At 40.6% G+C, this 20128-nt stretch overlaps 1 protein-coding gene across 2 annotated transcripts in view; it reads left to right on the top strand.

Moving 5' to 3' along the window:
- Window positions 1-19709, top strand: part of kbtbd8 (kelch repeat and BTB (POZ) domain containing 8) — a 29820-nt gene extending 10111 nt beyond the window's left edge. For both annotated transcript variants that reach the window (XM_061833811.1, XM_061833812.1), the window contains exons 3-5: window positions 1858-2164; window positions 11693-12512; window positions 17183-19709. In XM_061833811.1, the coding sequence (XP_061689795.1) occupies window positions 1858-2164; window positions 11693-12512; window positions 17183-17646 (1591 nt within the window). In that variant the 3' untranslated portion in view covers window positions 17647-19709. The remainder of the gene's footprint in view (window positions 1-1857; window positions 2165-11692; window positions 12513-17182) is intronic.
- The last annotated feature ends 419 nt before the right edge of the window (window positions 19710-20128 follow it).

Genomic DNA, 20128 nt, shown 5'->3' on the forward strand with positions numbered 1-20128 from the left:
AACTCCAAAGAATCAGCGAAGGTTATTTCCAGCGAATGTTCCAGGAAGGCACTGTGGTGTCCGTGTACTTTTCCGAAAGCAGCAGTATTAATAAAAAGCTCAGTCGACAGCCATCCTTGTCCTTATAGAACATATCGAATATAGAAATCCGCGTCCAATGACTTAATGGAGTCCTTCTCTCAGAATTTGTCAATGTGACGATGCGCATGGGGTGCCGTTTGCAGTAGCGCGGGCCGCTGTTTCCCTTGACCCCGGAGGTGGGTGGGTCGGGCGTCAGAGAAGTCCGAAAACCGCTCTTGTTCATCTGCCATTTGCATTCGGCACAGCGTGTGTTGCGAGGGATCCAGTGTGATATCTGGACATAACGTCACAGACAATATGGCCGCGACAAGAGGCCCTGTAGCTCAGTGGTTACAGCACTGGTTTGGTAAACCAGGGGTTGTGGGTTCATATCCCACTGGGGCCTCCACTCCCTGAGAAGGGTTGCGTCAGGAAGGGCATCCGGCGTAAAAATTGTGCCAAACATATATGTGCGTTCATCTGAGATGACACGCTGTGGCGACCCCGAAAGGGACAAGCCGAAAGAACCCCCCCCCCACAATATGGCCGCGTCTGGGATGTCGAGTAAAACTTTCACAACTTTGCGCTGTAATAAAACGCTCCCAGCTCACTTTTTCCGACTCCTGTTATCATCAAAGTGATAAACATTATATGTAATTTTGATTACACCTCTTTTAAAATGAATATTTTGGTGTCAGTGGCACTTTAAATGGTTTATTGATTCTACAAGTATGGTGATAGTCAGGTTTCGGTGTGGCTTGTGAAATTAAACTCATCTTTCCCAAATTTGTGGTTAGTCACAGTGACTTTGTGATTTAACAGGGGTATGACCGTAATTCCTCGAAGATAATGCGCAGATTTTTCAAAAAATATTTTCAAAAGGTTAATAGAGCGCATTATATTTTGGTATGGATGAAAAATAAAAAATACAATCAAATTGTATAGTTGTATACAGGTACATAGTGTTTAAAAAAAACGTATACACATACATTTCGATATGATATTCGATGTCTTATGTTGGACATTTATATTTAGTACGGTAATGTGCGCCCCCAACTTGATCTCTATGACCTCCGAAGAAAAAATTGGCGACTACAACGGCTAGTTGTGTAGCTGCTTTTGAAAGAAATTTCATAACTCGTGCCATGGCGCTGCCAACCCGGAAGTAGCACCGCAGTCTGAAACAACGATAGCTCGTCTCAATGACTTCAGGTGGGTAGCAAAACAACGCTTTTTTTTTAATGTGCCCATTGCCCTCGTTTCTACGTAGTTTCAGCTCACGTTTTGACACTTGACGCCATTGGAAAGCTAAGGCGTCAGGTGGCTGAGTGGCTGCGCTGCGGAACCAAAATTCTTGGGATTCAAAAAATGTTTCCCCACAAACGCCATGGATGACACAGAGGAGGACATGTCGTGGGAGCAAAATAGGATCATTATTATACTTCAGGACGCATTATACTCGAGAAATTACGGTACTTTTTAACAGAGGGTCTGAAAGGTTAGATTTTTTTGTTTTTTGTTTTTTTTCCTCAATAAATTGAATTGAAAACTTTGAAAACTGCCTTTTGTATTTCCTTGGACTGTCTTTGAAGCATATTAAAATTTGTTTGATGATTTGAAACTTGAGTGTGATAGGTATGCAAAAAAATCAAGAGGGGAGCAAATACCTTTTCACAGCATTGTATAATTTGACCGATAACTCAAAACTCCAATACAAGTCGAGGTTGACTGTAAATCTGGGTACACTCTTCGCATTGGAATTGATCTAGTCTCTTCTTCATCCCCTCCGCTTATTAGGTCCATGTTCACCAGTGGCCTTACAGAGAGCAGCCAACGGGAGGTCAGAATTGTTGGGGTGGAATCGGAATCTATGCACCTTGTTTTAGACTATGCCTACACGTCCAGGGTCACGCTCTCTGAGTCCAATGTCCAGGCCCTGTTCACTGCAGCCAGCATTTTCCAGATACCTGCCCTGCAGGACCAGTGTGCCCAGTTTATGATCAGCAGGCTCGACCCCCAGAACTGCATAGGGGTTTTCATGTTTGCAGATGCTTACGGGCACCAGGAGCTAACGGAACGCTCACAAGACTACATCCGTAAAAAGGTCAGTTCAACTTAGCTGATTACCCTGTGATTTACTTAAACTGCTGCTATTTATTACCTACACTGAAGTTGTATTTGACTGACAGTTTTAATGTGGCTGTAAAATTGTTGGTGCTTAATCATGATATAGAGTGGTACCTCTTCTTACGAATGTCTCTAGTAACGAAAAATGTAAGTTACAAAACACCTCAGAAAAATATTGTCTCTAGTTAATGAAGAAAATTGCGGATACGAAAGGAAACACAAGACAACTATCTGCAAGCATGACTGACTACACCTGTACATGTTTCAAATATGAGTGACTGTGTGTATCAGAATATTAAAGGCAACTGATTGTACTATTAGTATTACTAGATTATATCTAAGATAGTGAGCAATGTGGTCGAGTGTATCAGTACAACGCGACGTAACAAGTTTGAGACTTAAACGTTAATAGTAATACTACAGATCAACTTCTTTAACATGTTTTGCTGTACAGTGTAGAAATTATAGGATATATTTTCGTGTATATTCTATATCTATAATATGTATAATGTGGGGAAAAGGACAATTTTAGATGTCTTTTTACTGAATAATTCACTTAATTCATTTGTCTTGAGATAAGATGCCATGTTTTAAGCATATTTTAATGACAAATGTGATTTTGTGCTATGCAGTGATGGGGCAAAAAAATCTGGGCTTGGCCCTTCGGGAATTTCTGCCCAATTTTTTTGGGGGGTCAGGACTTACAAATTTTACTTTCAATTTTTGTCTCAATTTTGTTCACAGATATTGCCAGAATGCACCACAGCCATCCATTTTTTTAAATTTCCCGGGGGGGGGGTGGGCAAATGGCCCCAGACCCCCTTGTGCTCGCATTTGTATTTTCAGGAATTTTCATGAAAGTCCACTTTCATCTCTAATTTCTGCAACCTCCAGTTCTGCTTCCTGTTGTTTCTTCATTGCCACCATCTCTAATCCGTACATCATGGTCTAGCGGAGACTCTTCTGTCAGATAAAACACCAGACACCTTCCCCCAACTGTTCCACCCCGCTTGGACCTGTTTCTTCACTTCCTTACCACATTCTCCATTGCTCTGTATTGTTGACCCCAAGTATTTGAAGTCGTCCACCCTCTCTATATCTTCTCCCTGGAGCTTCACTATTCCTCCTTCGCCCCTCACATTCATGCACATACATTCTGGTTTACTTCAGATAATCTTCATCCCTCTCCTTTTCAGTGTGTGCCTCCATCTTTCTAATTGTTCCTCCGCCTGCTTCCAGCCTCCACTGCAGACCAGAATATCATCTGCGAACATCATAGTCCAAGGGTATTCCAGTCTAACCTCATCTGTCAGCCTATCCATTACTACCGTGAACAGGAAGGGGCTCAGCGCGGATCCTTGATGCAGTCCCACCTCCACCGAAAATTATTCTGCTGCCCTCATACATATCCTGTACTATTCTAACATATTTCTCCACCACACCAGACTTGCGCAGTCCTCTCTTGGTACTCTGTCATAGGCTTTCTCTAGGTCTATAAAGACACAATGTAGGCTCCTTCTGACCCTCACTGTACTTTTCCACGAGCATCCTCAAGGCAAAAATTGCCTCTGTGGTACACTTTCTAGGCATGAAACCATACCGTTGCTTGCAGATTCTTACTTCTGTCCTGAGTCTAGCCTCCACTATTTTTTCCCATACCTTCATTGTGTGGCTCATCATCTTTATTCCTCTATAGTTTCCACAGCTCTGAACGTCTCCTTTGTTGGTAAAAATGGGGACTAGCACACTTTTCCTCCATTCTTTTGGCATCTTCTCTCCCGCTAGTATTCTATTGAATAAATTGGTCAAAATCTCCACAGCCACCTCTCCAAATTTCTTCCATACCTCCACTGGTATGTCATCACGACCAACTGTCTTTCCATTTTTCAGTCTGTTCAGTGCCTTTCTAACTTCCTCCTTAACAATTATTGCCACTTCCTGGTCATTCACGCTTGCCTTCTACTCTACCTTCTCTCCCATTGTCTTCATTAACTTCTCACAGTACTCTTTCCATCTACTTAGCACACTACTGGCACCAGTCAACATATTTCTATCGCTATCCTTAATCACCTTTATTTGCTGCACATCCTTCCCATCTCTATTCCTCTGTCTGGCCAACCTGTAGAGATCCTTTTCTCATTCTTTCACATCCAACCTGGTGTACATGTCATATGACTCTTGTTTAGCCTTCGCCACCTCTACCTTTATCCTACGTCACATCTCAATGTATTCCTTCCACCTCTCCTCGGTCCTCTCCATGTCCCACTTCTTCTTTGCTAATCTCTTTCCTCTTCCTGTAGTTTGGGGTTCCACCACCAAGTCTCCTTCTCCTCTTTCCTATCAGAAGGCACCCCAAATACTCCCCTGCCTGTCTCTCTGAGTACCTTGGCGGTAGTCCTCCGGTCTTGCGGGAACTCAGCTTGTTTTACTTCTTTCCAAAAGACTACCCAACATTCTTCCTTTCTCAACTTCCACCACCTGATTCTCTGCTCTACCTTTGTCTTCTAAATCTTCCTACCCCCTACCAGAGTCATCCTACACACCACCATTCTATATTGTCGAGCTGTGCTCTCCCCCACCTTTACCTTACAATCAGTAACCTCCTTCAGATTACAACGTCTGCACAAAATATAATCCACCTACGTGCTTCTACCTTTGCTCTTGTAGGTCACTCTATGTTCCTGTCTCTTCTGGAAATAATTGCTCACCACTGCCAATTCCATCCTTTTTGCAAAAGATTTTCTTCACTGTACTGTACAACGTATTCGTTTGTTTTTTGCAAGTTTTTTTTCATCTTTCTTCACCAATTTCACTCACCCTTCTCTCTTCGCATAGTCACCCAATGCCAAAGGTAAATGAATAATAGTTTTTTTTTTAATTCTTGTTAACATTATGTACTTTGAATGCTTATTTTTGGCGGGGAGCTGGAATGGATTGCGCTATTTACCTGTAAATTGTGTTTCTATTTACGAAAAATTCAGGTTATGTAATTTCGTAGGTGAAGGAACCACCGTTAAATTTTTGAATGCAAAAAAGTTGTATACATAACATAGATATGTTGCTGGACAGTTATTACTATGAATATGTCAAATCATTCCAGACATTATCTCATCATCTGCACAAACTAAAGTAAACAATGAATATAGGACCAAGAGAACCTGTAGCTAGTTTCACCACATCAGGAATATCAAATCATGCATGGTGCATCTGTCTGACCTGACGTGTTTGGCTTGAGATGTCTGCTCACGTTGGCTTTTTAAAATTCCGTCACCTCACCCAAGCAAACTCACACCGACGAATACTTTCCGATGGGAAAATTAGGAAAGGTCAGTCCCCTGCTCCCCTCCTCTTTTTAGATTATCTCTCTCACAGTAGACATGCACCTCTGGTGAAAATTTCAGACCATTCCATGATTTCTAAGTGGGAGAACTTGCAATATATCAGGGTGTTTAAATACTCATTTTCTTCACTGTATATCTGTTTTTGTATTATTTAGTTCCATACATTTCATTTGTGGGGGGGGGGGGGGGTGAGCATTCTTCGCTAGGTGTTTGGAAAAATGGCTCAAATTTATTTTTGCCCGATGTCAATGTTTTGCATCGACTGCTTGTTTTTTCTTGCCTTTCGCTGTAGCGACCGTCCATGGCCTCTATCCTGGGGTTGAAGAAGCCTGCAACACAGGCTAGTCAAATTTTATGGTGATCTCCTGGTATTGTTCTCCCTTTTAGATGTTGTGTCTTTGGGCTTTGCTCCAAGTCAATTCCAGGGAAAACGTCTGGATGATCCATTACTATTTCTAAAGTCCACACCAGTCCTCTTTGTTGAACTAGGTGGCTGGCTGTTATCACGTGCTCCATTTTGAGACATCTGTTCAGTGGTTTCATTTCATCAGCAGTTGATGACAGGAAACATTGTGAGCGCTGCAAAGAAACACTTGATCGGTGACATTACTGCCAGCCTACTCAGTGCAGGGGTGAAGGTGACTCAATTCACTGTTCAAAGAAGACTTTGAAGAAATATACAGGCCAAACCACAAGATTAAAACTGCTAATCAGCAGAAGGAATTAGAAGGGCAAAATGAATTTTGGAAAGAGATCCAGACTTGAGGCACTGGACTGACGAGACCAAGCTTAACCTCAATGAGTGATGGAAAGGTCAACGTAAGGCGAAAGAAAAAGGATCATCTTATGATCCGAAAGATACAAGCTCATCTGTGAAATGCAATGCCGTGAAAAGTATTTGCATCTTCTTGATTTTTTTTTTTTTTTTAATTTTCATATCAATCTCACACACAGGTTTCAAATCATCAAACCAATTTTAAAGCCCCACTGACATCACTATATACATTGTAAAATAGATATTGTAATGAAAAATACATATAACATTAGTCACTTCAATGTCTATATGAAAAATATGTACGAGCGGAGAGCGTTTTCATCCATGCACAAAGTTGCGGAAGTCTCACTCGACATCGAAGTGGTAGCCATATTGCCTGCAACATCTTCAGCAGATGTCACACTGGGACATTTGCTGTTGAAAACGCATAGTGGCACCTGCTATGGGAGAGGAACAGCAGAGATTTTAAAAATTTTCCAATGTAGTAGTAATAGTAGAATATAGACTAGATTAGGGGTACTCAATGCGTTGATAGCGATCGACTGGGCAGTTCTGGTCGATCACAACAGCGTGTGGAATTAGTTTTTCCCCTATTTTAAGCCCTCGCTGTTTTCTTAAAGTAAAGAAATCTTATCAAACATGAGTATGGATGCTGGGGCGAAGGAGACAAAAACGTATCACATTCACTCGGAGAGGGAAGCAGACTTTTTTTTTCACAATGTCATTTTCGAAGAGCATTTGCTTCACCTGCCAGTGAAGTGAAATGTGTAGCGGCAATTTCAAACTGTTTATGGAAACTATGACACCGACATTCCACCGAAAAGCAAGCTGAGAATGAGAAAAGAGAACGAAGTAAAATCCCAATTGGCCGCACAGCAGTCACAGAAGCATTGTTCCGAGTTCGTCACATCACCGTTAATAACAAGTCCAAGATGGAGAGATGGTAAAAGAAGCATAGCTGACTCATTGTTCCGATCTTTTAAAAATAAGGCGGAAATATTATCTTCCATAAAAGCTCTATAGCTGTCAAGGAGTACAATTACATGGCGCTGTGAAACAACGGCTGAGAATTTATGTGGAACGACATTGTAGATTGTGCCTTTTCATTCATATGGTGTTTAGTTATCGTCGTAAACTCAGATGACAAAAAATGTTCATAGTTAAGTATGTAGTGTTGTGCAATATTGGCTCATGCGGTTATGCAAGGCACACTAACACACATTTACACAAAGAATCCTCACAATACTTTAAAATATGTTTTGCATTATTGTAGTGGATAGATCTTTGTGACTTTGTCATTCTATTTCATCATTGGTCATTCTAAAAAAAAAAAAAAAAAATCTCAGCCCCCCGTCGATCGAAAAGTCTGGTTACCCGTGGACTAGATATAGGAGTATAGAATAGTAATAGTTGAACATTGAAATACAATAAACGCAAATCTGAGGTAAGAAAGTCTGATGTAGTTATTATATTTTTTATACAAATGATAAGTGCTGTCATCGATGACAATATTTTGACACAACACAATTAATCATTAGTATATATTGTGATGAAACGGCGACACACAAAAGGGAAAACCGACATATTACGCTGCATCCTGTCAGTGTTGTAAACAAATCCACGTTTGAGATAACACAGTGATTGGCAATTCATAGTTCCTATTGAGTTGTGGTGATGAAGATGACTTGCAAGATTTCCAGATCAATAAAAATATTATTTAGTATTTAATTTGCTTATCATTTGCTAAAAGCCATTATTTAGTCATTTTATTTAGTATTTAGTCTTTTTATTTGTTAGTCATTTGCAATCATGCCAAACTTTTACCATATTTTTTAAAATGTTTTTATTATTTTATTTTTTGTCACATGGATGCAATGAGGGATTCACGATAACAAAACCTATAATATATTTTATATGATGTAGGGATTATGAACAGTTGCTATAAAAGCATGTAATATTTGTTGAAAGCTATGGCAAGTGGGCTTTCGGATGGGGCAAGTGAGATTTTGATTCACTGCAAAAGTTAATGTTGAGCCCTGTAAACATACAAGCCCACCTGAGTTCTTACTGTTTATTCTTCAAAACAAATCCCTCAAGAGGATTTTCATGGCAGGAGTTAGAAAAAGCCATATGTCAAAATCATGTTTTGTGGTGAAAAAAACAGATGGGTCCATTCCGGCTGCCTTTTTTTTAGAAATTTAAAACATACTAAAAAACATGCAATGTCATGTCAGTTGCGCTTTACTATCACTCAGAGACAACCCATGGAAATACGAAATGCAGTTTTCAAATCATCATCTACTTTAAATCCGTAATCTCAACTGTGGCCGGTCTATGGCCAGCTATTATGCAGATGGTCAGCAGCTTCTGGTCCTGTCAGACTGTCTCCTGTCAGGTCTTTTGCGCCCTGCCATGTTATCCCAGGGCTAGCTCCTGTCATTGCTGCTGCTCTTCTCAGCCAGTCCTTCTCATCTTTGCTTTGCACATAGCCGTTTCACCTCAGATGCAATCTCACCACCTCACTGATCGCCTCCACTCCCAGACTACTTCGCAACTCCTTGCTAGTCTTCCGGTCTCACGGGGACACCGCACACATCCACCTGATCATTCTCATCTCTGCTCTCTCCAGCTTCCGGTCCTGGTCAGCAGTCAGGCCACACATACTCCCATATACCATGCATCTCTGAATGCACGAGGAGTATACCACACCCTTCAGTCTGTTTGATGGTTACTTAGATGTGAGGAAGGGCATCATCTCACTGAACCTCACCCAGCCACTCTTCACCCTCAGTGTAACAGCTTAGTCGCATCCTCCCTTGGCATCCAGCTAGTATCCCAGGAAGCAGAAGTATCTCACAAGACCATAAATGTCCCCATCCACTTCCAGGTCTTCCATGCCACCTGGTTTAGGCATCAGTCCACAGCACCTCTTGGATTGAAATGTCTCTATAGCCCCTTACATTTTTCCTCTTATTCCGCTCCATTTCCTGTTGATCCACTTTTCGTAGGATGTGCACATGATGGCAGTGCCTCCAAAACCCTGCCACACGTACTGCATGGACAAGTCCCCGACTCTGATACCATAGCCACTCCTGCCCCACCCAACTATGGGTTTGGACTTTGAAATAATGTAACTTCCAGTCTGTGGGCATAGAGTCCTCACTCACGATGGTGTTGCAGATATCCGTTAGCCACTCCATCTCCCTTAACTCAATATGGCTTGTTTTCCAAATGACAATTCAATTTATTAAACCACAAAAAATCCACACGTTTCAGACACTCTCTGAAAAAGTAATTTCCCTCCCTTGTTAAATCACAAAGTCACTGTGACTAACCACACATTTGGAAAAGGTGAATTTAATTTCACAAGCCACATCCTGATTACCACCATACTTGTTGAATCAAGACATCACTTAAATATAATCTGTCAGAGAACCAATACATCATCCCACAATGCGAAGAAATTATAAAGTGGATTGGAATCCATCAGTCTAGAAAAGCTTACAAAGCCACTTCCAAGGCTTTGGGGCTCCAGCAACCATTTTTGTCTGTAATATTTGTACTGCAGTAGATGTGGAAGATGGCCAGTTTTTCTTTGTAATCTGCTGTTACTGTGTCACAATAGTCCTTGCACGAATGGAGAGAGGATGCCTTTTCATAAAACAAAAGCACCAAGATGAACCTCATGGACAATGTTCGATCTTCATGTCTTCATGTACTATCTTTACTGCCTTCAGTTGAATTGTGACGCTTCTTCTGGCTATTCTTTCATGCTGCTCTATTACCATTTACAACTGCAAAACTAATAGCCTGTAGTTTGAATTCTGCCTCGTAAACATGACTCTTCACCGATGCTATTTTTAAGGGTCTTTAGAAAAATTTTGTTTTGCAGTATGCCGGTGGTATACCTACCAGGACGTGGCGTTGGTAAGTCTACGTAATGTGCATATTACGTAATGTTCTCTGGTTTATCACCGCCAGCGTACATAGAAAGCATACAAAGCAGTAACCACAATTGTAAATAGTATGAGAAAAGTGCATTATTACATATCTGCAACAATAAAACATTAAATATTAGTGTTGCTTGTGGCTGCAGTGCTACACCCCGTGAAGCAAGGACAAGACAAGGACAGGAAAAGAAGCATGCAGGACAAGGGTTGTGAACCCTGCTGTACAACTCAAGTGTCGTGGGATTGACTGTAAATTATAAGTCTATAGGATGAAAGTGTGCGTGAGTAAGTTAGTTGCATTATAAAGTCAAAACAACCACTGAGTTAAGATTTTCAAGTTGTTGCAATACCGACCGGTATGTTTGCAGCATCATCTGTGATGAAAATAATTGTCTGGGATGTGTAATACTCATACCTCTACAACCAAGTGAAACATAATTTGCAGCAATATCTTTCGCACATCCTGAGTTACCTACGTTTATATTTTTCATGTTATAAAATTGCTGCACAATTTTAGCCATAAAAAAACAGGATTGATTGACATACATTTGCACCAACATCTTAATAAATATAAACCCCTCGTTGGCTTGTTTTCATACATGCTATATGCTACTGCATTATTTATTTAAGCATTATTGTTATTAATTTTTGCTGTCACTGGCTGCTAGTGTAACGTGGAGCTGCTAGTGTGTTATTGTCACTAAACATGGCCGCTGGGCCTTTGTTGTTGTATTTTTGTCAAAAGGACCTCATTCCAAACATTGCGTTTCTGGGGTGGGAAAAAATCTCATGTGCTTCACCATGTTCCTAATCGTGATTACAAAGTCCCTCTGACATAGCAGCTATGGCTTTCAGTTTGTGATCATGCTTGCTACAGCAATGTTAGCAAGCAATGCTATTTTACTTAACTAGTGCTTGCTGTCACCAGATGCTATACATGAACACAGCTGTATAACACTTCTATTGGTTTGAAGTTATATTTGGGGGAATGCACAATAAATGAAATATCTAACTGATAGATGAGATCTCAAAAGACCATTTACAGCAAATCTTTGCTGTTGGGACATGGAGAGAGTTATAACATACGATAGATTTTTTTTTTCCCCAATTACCCACTGTACCTTTTCACTTCGCATTTCTTTTCTGTAATACTGCATTAATAATCAATAATATGCGGTTCTCCAAGAGAAAAATTATCATTTTGTATGAAAAAAAAATTGTACTTGTTTCACCCCCATTTGAAATTTCTTTAAATTTTTGTAACACTTGCATGTTTCATACGAGCAGTGTTTTTTTATGTATTTATTTTTTTAAGGTGTAATTAGTCACCCATGCCCCTTACATACCACTACATCCCCATCACATTTTCAACCTATGACAAGTGTTAATGATTTGCGTTTCTGCTTAACTGCTTTGAATTGTTCTTTTTTTTGTGATAGTTCCTGTGTGTTTCAAGAGAGCAAGAATTCCTCCAGATGACCAAGGAGCAACTGGTCAGCATTTTAAACAATGATGACCTCAATGTGGAGAAAGAGGAGCATGTCTACGAGAGCATAATCCGATGGTTGGAGCATGATCTGAGTGGCCGGGAGGCCCATCTTGCAGAGGTGTTTTCCCAGTGCATCCGTCTGCCTTTGTTGGATGATACCTTCCTCAGTCGGATACCTGCACCATTTGCTTGCGCCCTTTCCCTGTCGAAAGACACTGTTGAGGCGAAAGCCTGCCTCACTGGAACCAATGGTTGCCCCCAGCGCCTGGGCATGACTGCTTCTGAGATGGTCATCTGCTTTGATGCCGCTCACAAACACTCAGGGAAGAAGCAAACTGTACCTTGCCTAGACACAGCCACAGGCAGGGTGTTCAAGCTGTGCAAACCACCGAACGATCTCCGAGAGGTTGGTATCCTGGTCTCTTCAGAAAATGACATCTACATCGCTGGGGGCTACCGACCAAGTAACAGTGAGGTGTCCATAGACCATCGGGCAGAGAGCGACTTCTGGCAGTATGAACATGCAGGAAATCGATGGTTACCACATGCACCTCTTTTGAGAGCGAGAATTGGTTGTCGACTGGTACACTGCTGTGGGAAGCTTTATGCATTGGGTGGCAGGGTGTATGAGGGTGATGGCCGGAATGCATTAAAGTCTGTCGAATGCTATGATGCCAGGGACAACTGTTGGACGGCTGTGAGTCCAATGCCAGTGGCCATGGAGTTTCACAGCGCCGTGGAGTACAGAGATCGAATCTATGTCCTCCAAGGTATGTTAATCCATTTTAGTGGAAGGCATTTTTGTGTATAAAAACACAATTGCACCATCAGTCACATTTTGGATTTCGTCATGCTTGGACTTCCTTTTAATAACACGCTTCAAATATAAGAGTAGATAGAAGGAAAGAATCTCAAATACGTAACTACAATTTAATCTGGTGCATTTTCTTGTTCAAGTTAAAGGAACTTGAATGTTCACAAATGGCAAAGTTTTAGTCATCTGCTTTGATTTACTTGGCCCAAGAGACCATCAAAAGCTTTCTCGACTTTTACCTAAGCATCTATATATACACTAGAGGTGGGTGGTGCAATTTAGACATGGGCCTTCAGAGGGGACTTAAGTGACCTAATTCACCTGTTAATACCACCAATTCCAATGAAGTTGGAAAGTTGCATAACATAAATAGAGAATATAATGATTTGCAAATCCTTTTTAACTTATGCTGAATTGATTGAGATGGTAATGATCACACATTTTTTTTCTTCCAAATAACTTATTTTAAATTTGATGCCTGCAACATGTTCCAAAAAATCTGGGACACTTGCATGTTTACCACTCTTACGCCACCATTAAATTTAATAATGCTCAAATAAGCATTTGGTCAGTATTGGCTGATAATTAGCCTTTGATGCGGATGAACAACATTTGTAATAATCATGCTTAACATGGTTCTATACCTCTATTGGAGTCCAGCTGTTTGAATATACTGATTGGACTTGATCAGGAAACCCAGACACATATAAGATCTTACAACTCACAGTGCATGTCAGCAAATGAGAATCATGAGGTCAAAGGAATTGCCTGAAGAGCTCAGAGACAGAATTTCTGCAAGACACAGATCTGGACAAGTTTACAAAAAAAAAAAATCCTCTACACTTAAGGTTTCCAAGATCGTAGTGGCCTCCATAATCCTTGAATGAAAAATGTTTTGGATGACCAGAGCCCTCTCTTGAGCTGGCCATCGGTCCGAACTGAGCAATTGGGGAAGAAGTGACTGTGACACCGGTGAAGAAGAACCCAAAGATCACTGTGGCTGAGCTCCAGAGATGCAATCGGGAGATGGGAGAAAGTTCGAGCAAGTCAACCATGACTGTAGCGCTCCACCAATTGGCTTTATCACCATGATGGCATTAGGCTTTAGAACTAATTCCATTAATGCCACTCAATTTTCTATGACTGTGCAACGACCTGCTCACTTAGCATTGTGCACGTGAGGGCCCGTATTTCCAAGGCGAGCACGCTTGGATACATATACGCAGATGGAAATCAGAAGAAGGGTCCCTGCCCGTCACTATCTTTACTTGGCTTGGAGACCATGATGGGGTTTATGTGTGCTTTCATGTTGCAGAAGGTTTTTTTTCCTCCCTTCTAATGACTGGGCAACTGTACGCACCCTCTTTTTTTTTTCCCGTGATCACCTGCCCTAAGTACCGGGACTACCGCTGTGGCACAACGCTGCCACAATGCGTCGCAGCTTTGCAGAAAGCTTTTTCCAAAGCCACAACGTGTTATGCAGGTGCGCTGAAACACCGCAGGGCCTGCTGGACACCCCCCGCGTCTGCGGTCAGCTACTTAGTGTGGTTGACAACGGTCTACAGTCCCTATGCCAATTGGAACGTAGGACATGATGCAAGGAAAGAGGGGAAAAAAATGTAAAAAAAATTTAATAGCGAGACGTGTAAAGTGGAACCGTGTTGTAGCGAAGGAACACTATTTAAAGGGTGACAAGCCACTGCTGTGTTGTGATATGGTCTATGGTTTATCTACACTAAATTTATATTAAAGGAAGCGAAGTTGAGAGTTGTCTGAGAATAGAAAGTAAATTGACATGTTGAAGTTTAAGGCTCTATGGCCCATGTTCTAAGCAGCCTCACAACAGACATTTAAGTGCCACATTAGTGTCCCAAACCTCCTGAGATTTGCCCGCAGAAGGAAAATTGATGACAAATTGAGGATATGGATAACATAAATTTCATCAAAGAGGACAGAACAACAACCCGAAAAATTCAAGGTGCTCTCTAAGGTCAAGATACATCAATGTCAGATTGCACTGTTGTAGTTTTAGCCAAAGTAGACTTCAACGCAGACGATCCGGGAGGACACCACAGTTTACGGTAAATTATAAAAAAAATATATAAAAGAAAAGCGAGACTGCGATTTTCCAAACTACATCTTTAAAAGAGATGGCTTTTGCATAATGTTCTATGGCCATGTGATACAAAAATTGATCTTTTTGGCAACACTATCAGCTTTTTGTTCACAGATTCAAAAAAAATTAGCATATCGACAAAAGAACACTGCCTACTGTGAAACATGAAACAGGCACCGTTATGTTTTGGGGTTGCTTAGCTACATCTGGCACATGATGTCTTGAAACTGCAGGGTACAATACATTCTCAAGACGATCAAAGTATTGTAGAGAGAAATGTGCTGCTCAGATTACTTTCTAATTTTTAACTTTTTTTAAACTTTTTAATTGCTCACATTAGAGCTGATCAAGTTTGCAAAATGTGCAACTTATTGGCAAATTCAATTAAGCCAATGTTGAAGTCAAGTAGAAATATTTATTTGTACATTTTATTCCTACGGAACTTCAGATCATGATGTCTCACAAAGCCACATGGTTACAATACAAAATGAAATAGTCACAAACATACAGGTAGTACAAGAAAAAAGCAAAACAACTGAGTTGTGCCCACCTCCTTTTTTTTTCTTCCATACCATTTTAGCTATGTTAAAGTGAATGGTGGGACTTTTTCTCTCATTATGTAAGTTCCAATTTAAGCTTAACAAAAATATTAATGCTGTTTATATTCATTTGTACTTTTTGTCCACTATTGTGGCTAGTTTGGGCGAATTGAGCCCTCAATCTTTTTAATTTTATTTTGATTAATTCAAATGGGGTAAAACTGGTTTCATTATAGTAAGTCACTTGATTCCCCCAGCCCTTTTGGCTAGTTTGGGCGAATTGAGCCCTCAATCTTTTTAATTTTATTTTGATTAATTCAAATAGGGTAAAACTGGTTGTCACTTGATTCCCCCAGCCCCCCTACAAATTACATCTATCAGTTATTGGACAGGGTAGAAATTTCGTGTAGTCTATGCAAAAGAGGCTTTTAATAATTTGATGAAATCCAAGCAGATGAATGTTGCAAATTTCATTGAAGTAGATTAAACTCTGTTGACCCTGGAGAAGAACTATGGCCTTTTCACATGACACGCTCATGATTTTCCCATTCATTGTGTGTGTACCGATGTAGCGTCAGCACGTTTTGACGTGATGCCGAGCGCCGCATCAATGCAGAGAGCATCTGATGCCATAGAGATGAATCATTGGATAGAAAAAAATATCATTTGGGAGCATTGATGCAGTGACGTGAAATATCTCCTCTGAAAAGAACAGGGTCGGCAGAGTGATTTGTGAGTGCTATTTTGGCGTACTTGGACTAAAATGTTAAGAGAGAAATGTTGGAAAGGATAGTAATTACGGTTACGGTGTACAACTATGATAAACTTTGATTTCAGAGAAGTCTCTGCAAAAAGCTTTCAAACTCCCTTTCAAAGCTCCCTGCTCTGCCTAAAATACACCTAGAAGTGCGCTTGCCTGAAATAGAAAACACACAAATTTAAACTAAAATGTGCTGCTGTAAACTTATTACAGGATGTTGCAGTTCCCTTTAAATTTTTTTTTCTTTTTTTTTTTGCTGCTCCATCAACTCCTCAAAATAACCAATGACCAATAGATATTCAATAAATACAATCCACTCCGCAGGGAAAGCCTCCCGGAAGGCTGTTGCGTCACCACTTACCACAAATATGGAATGGCACCACCCCTGTTGCTGTCATCGTCCTTTCACACTAAGCAAGTGCAGTATGAAAAGGCCTTTAAGACCCCTATCCCACTGGCCTGGAGACGAGTTAGTGATCTGATGGCGAATCGAGTCTCCGTGATGTCTACTGGAGACTTGGTGGGTCACCAAGAAGTCACAGGGCAATTGAACGTTGAAGACCTTTTGATGGCAACTCCATGTGACCAACAACAACAACAAAAACCCTTATGTAGCTTAATAACACAAAAGTATGGGTAATCATCAACATTTTTATGAAGATTTCTGTATCTCCACTTCAATCACTGAAAGTGATCATCCTAGTATGTTGGATTTTTATGGATGAGATTTTTCCACTTACAAAGAAAAAGCTCAACATCGCTTAATGTCACAAAACAAAAAACAATATTTTGGTCTCCTGGGTCCTGGAGTTGCTGCCACTGAACATGCTTGGAAACATTTCTGCCAGTGAGAAGGGTTCTTTGAAGTTGAAGCGGTCTTATCTGACTGTAGAAAGTTATACCATGTATACAAAATACCATACCATAAAAGAAAACAATGTAGTCAGGGAAAAAGAGGTGCAGAATATCCATGTGCCAATTTGGCTGTGAACCCCCACATTCCAGGTTTGCGCCACACAGTGTGCATACCTGGTACGAGGGTGCTCATAAGATGTATTTTAAGTAGATGAACGAATTGCGCAGCCAGGGAAGTGCAGAGTGCCACACTTTTGCTGACTCAAGCACAAGAGGCTATACCCCTTAAAACCTACTGTCACAATTAGTCAAGGTGATGCTGCTATAGACTCAAAATTGCCTCTTATTGTCCCCAGGTGAATATTTCTTCTGCTTTGATCCTCGTAAAGACTACTGGAGTCATCTTTCCCCGATGAGCATCCCTCGGAGCCAGGGTCTGGCTGCCCTCTATAAGAACTGCATTTACTACATCGCCGGCATTTGCAAGAATCACCAGCGTACATTCACTGTGGAAGTCTATGACATTGAAAGGAATAGCTGGGGTCGGAAGCGGGATCTACCCTTTGACCAAGCCACAAGTCCGTACATCAAGGCCATGCTGCTGCAAGGCAAACTGCACCTGTTTGTACGGGCTACACAGGTTATGGTGGAAGAGCACGTGTTCCGCACTAGCCGCAAGAACTCCCTTTACCAGTATGATGACGAGGCTGATGTGTGGACTAAAGTCTATGAGACGCCTGACCGCCTCTGGGATTTGGGCCGCCATTTTGAATGTGTGGTGGCCAAACTCTATCCACAGTGTCTACAGAGGGTGCTCTGATGTAGCTTGGCTTGTTGTATGAACCTAATCTGTAAGGCAGAGGGAGTGGTGTGGTCCTGCCTGCCTTGTGCCTGGTGTTACCTCGGGTTTGCACCACAAAGACCATTTTTTTTACATGTCTTAAGCCGTTAAACCTTTTGGTTTGACAAGATCAAGACAGGGGTGCTTTTAAAGATTGCAGTATTTTTCCCCCAGACAGCACCATCTACCCACACTGATGCTTGCTCTAGAAAACCGTACAATGAATCATAAGTGCAATTATACAACTTGTTTTTTGCTTATTGTTGAGCCATGCTGTTGTCATTTGTTTTCGATACATAGGTGAGGATCTACAAAAGCATGTATACATGGTGTGCACTCTGGAGAAAGAAAAGCTACATCTCAGCATAAAGTAAAACTCTATAAATATATTAAATATATATTCATACGGGTAAGGCGAGTACCAATGCTCATTATTAGCTTGCTGGCTCTGTTGGCGTGCATCCCTCCACCACCTTCCAAGTTAAATTTCTGAAGCTCCTTTACGAGATGACTTAATTTTGAAGTGTGGTGTTGATTTACAGTAGTTTTTGAAACTCGTATGTTTTTTCTTTTTTCCCCCCACCTGCTTTTTCTCTCCAGGTGTTGGTGTGTCAAAACATACACTGTCACTGTGTGGCTTCTGAGCTAGTTTTACATTTTGTTATAGATTCCAGTAGGATGGGGGATCGCCCCTCCCACCCTTAAAGGTGTCCATTTTGTGTCACACATGAAGAGAACTTGTGATGTGTAATTTTGGAATATTCCCTCTTCACATTGGAGAAATGATGAGTGAACTTTGTGTCAGCATTAAGTGGGATGTTCTGACCAACTACAAGACTTACCTCAGACTTCAGAGATATTCCATTGGGAGGAGGAAAACAAGGACATTTTTTCAGGCCATTTTGTGTTAATGAAGCTAAAGCATTGATCTCTGTTTGGGTTGCTTTCTGGAGTGTCATTTTAACCACGTATAAAAGGTTAAAACAGCCTTCCACCTAAATGCTGAAATGCATTTTGAGGTCTTCTAATAATCTGGATGTTGGGAAGAATTTTGTGGTAGCAATAATTCTTGGAACTGTGATTAGGCTACATCTTTTTATGATTTAGGTGAAAGTGTTGATTATTTCATGTGCTTATCTGATAGTGAAATCACATTAGTTCCACTGGTACGTGGGCACAGGCTTAAAATGACGTGTGGTGCAGATCACTCACGATGCCAACGTGCCTGTGGCTGCAAGAAGAGAGTCATCACAGCTAGAAAGTATTCCTCCTGATGAACAATATCTGAAAATCTTCACGCTACACTTCAACAGACCTGAAATGCAGACTCTGAAAAGAAGAAACACCTTTGTGAAAAGGCCATAAATCCGTCTTTACATGCCACTACCAGTGGACTAACAATTGGTGCTGCTTTCATTTTGATTTGTTTTTTGACAATCTTTTTCAGAAGTAATACAACAGCAAAGTAGCAATTCTCTACCTGTGACATTTTCATTACAGTACTGTCAATTTTGTCACACAGGTTCCCGTGTCATCTTTGCACTACTACAAAAAAGCAGCCCACATTCTGAAAGAGCTGCAGCAACCTTATTATCAAAAGAATTACATGCAAATCAAGCATTCATTAAAAAAAAAAAAAATCCATGAAATTAATACAAGAGGGGACTGACCTGATGTTCGAGAGTCAGTTCAGAGTTGATGTTAAAAGCTTCATTCACACAATTTACAGTTGGTGAATGAGCAATGGAGAACTCAGGATTTCTACTGAAACAGTACTGTATTTTTTAATTGATTTTGTTGTGTAATATACTGTACTATAGGTTTGCTGTACTTGCACAGTTTTTAAACTTAAATTTCTTTTATAACTTGAAAAGTAGATGTTTTGTTTTTGTTGTCGTCAGTGGCTTTTCCCCTTTTTATTTCCTATTTAGTTATGGTAGATTAATCCTGTTCGGAGATTACCTGAAGGAGTAATACATTTGAATTGCTGTAGACTGTAGTACAGTAATATCTCACCAAATATAAGCATTACAGATCAAGAAACTATTTTAAACACCTCATAAATTAAAGTACAACAAACTAATGCTATTCTGCGTTGAGTTCATGGTCCTGGGCTAGAATACAAAGCTCATCTCATCAATTTAGTGCATCCTGGTGCCAGTTTACGATAGTACTCATGCTTTATTTTTCTCCACTTTGCTGGTTTGTCTCTTGGGGGTTATGGTTTATAGTGGTGATTGAGCTCAACTGTGAAATTCACGTCGCACATAACTTGAAAATAAAACAATGAAAAATTTAAGTGAACTCATTTCATTTTGTTTTCATTGGATTGCAGACGTCATTCAGCTATGAAGTTCAAAAGTGCTTCATCTTTATTAACTTTTGTAATGTTCGCAACCAATAAGAAAAACACGATACTTTTAATGCTTTGAAAACGAGCGGCCACAGTTTTGCAAAGGTG

The sequence above is a fragment of the Syngnathoides biaculeatus genome, chromosome 10 (assembly GCF_019802595.1).
Source record: "Syngnathoides biaculeatus isolate LvHL_M chromosome 10, ASM1980259v1, whole genome shotgun sequence".
Taxonomy (NCBI): Eukaryota; Metazoa; Chordata; class Actinopteri; order Syngnathiformes; family Syngnathidae; genus Syngnathoides; species Syngnathoides biaculeatus.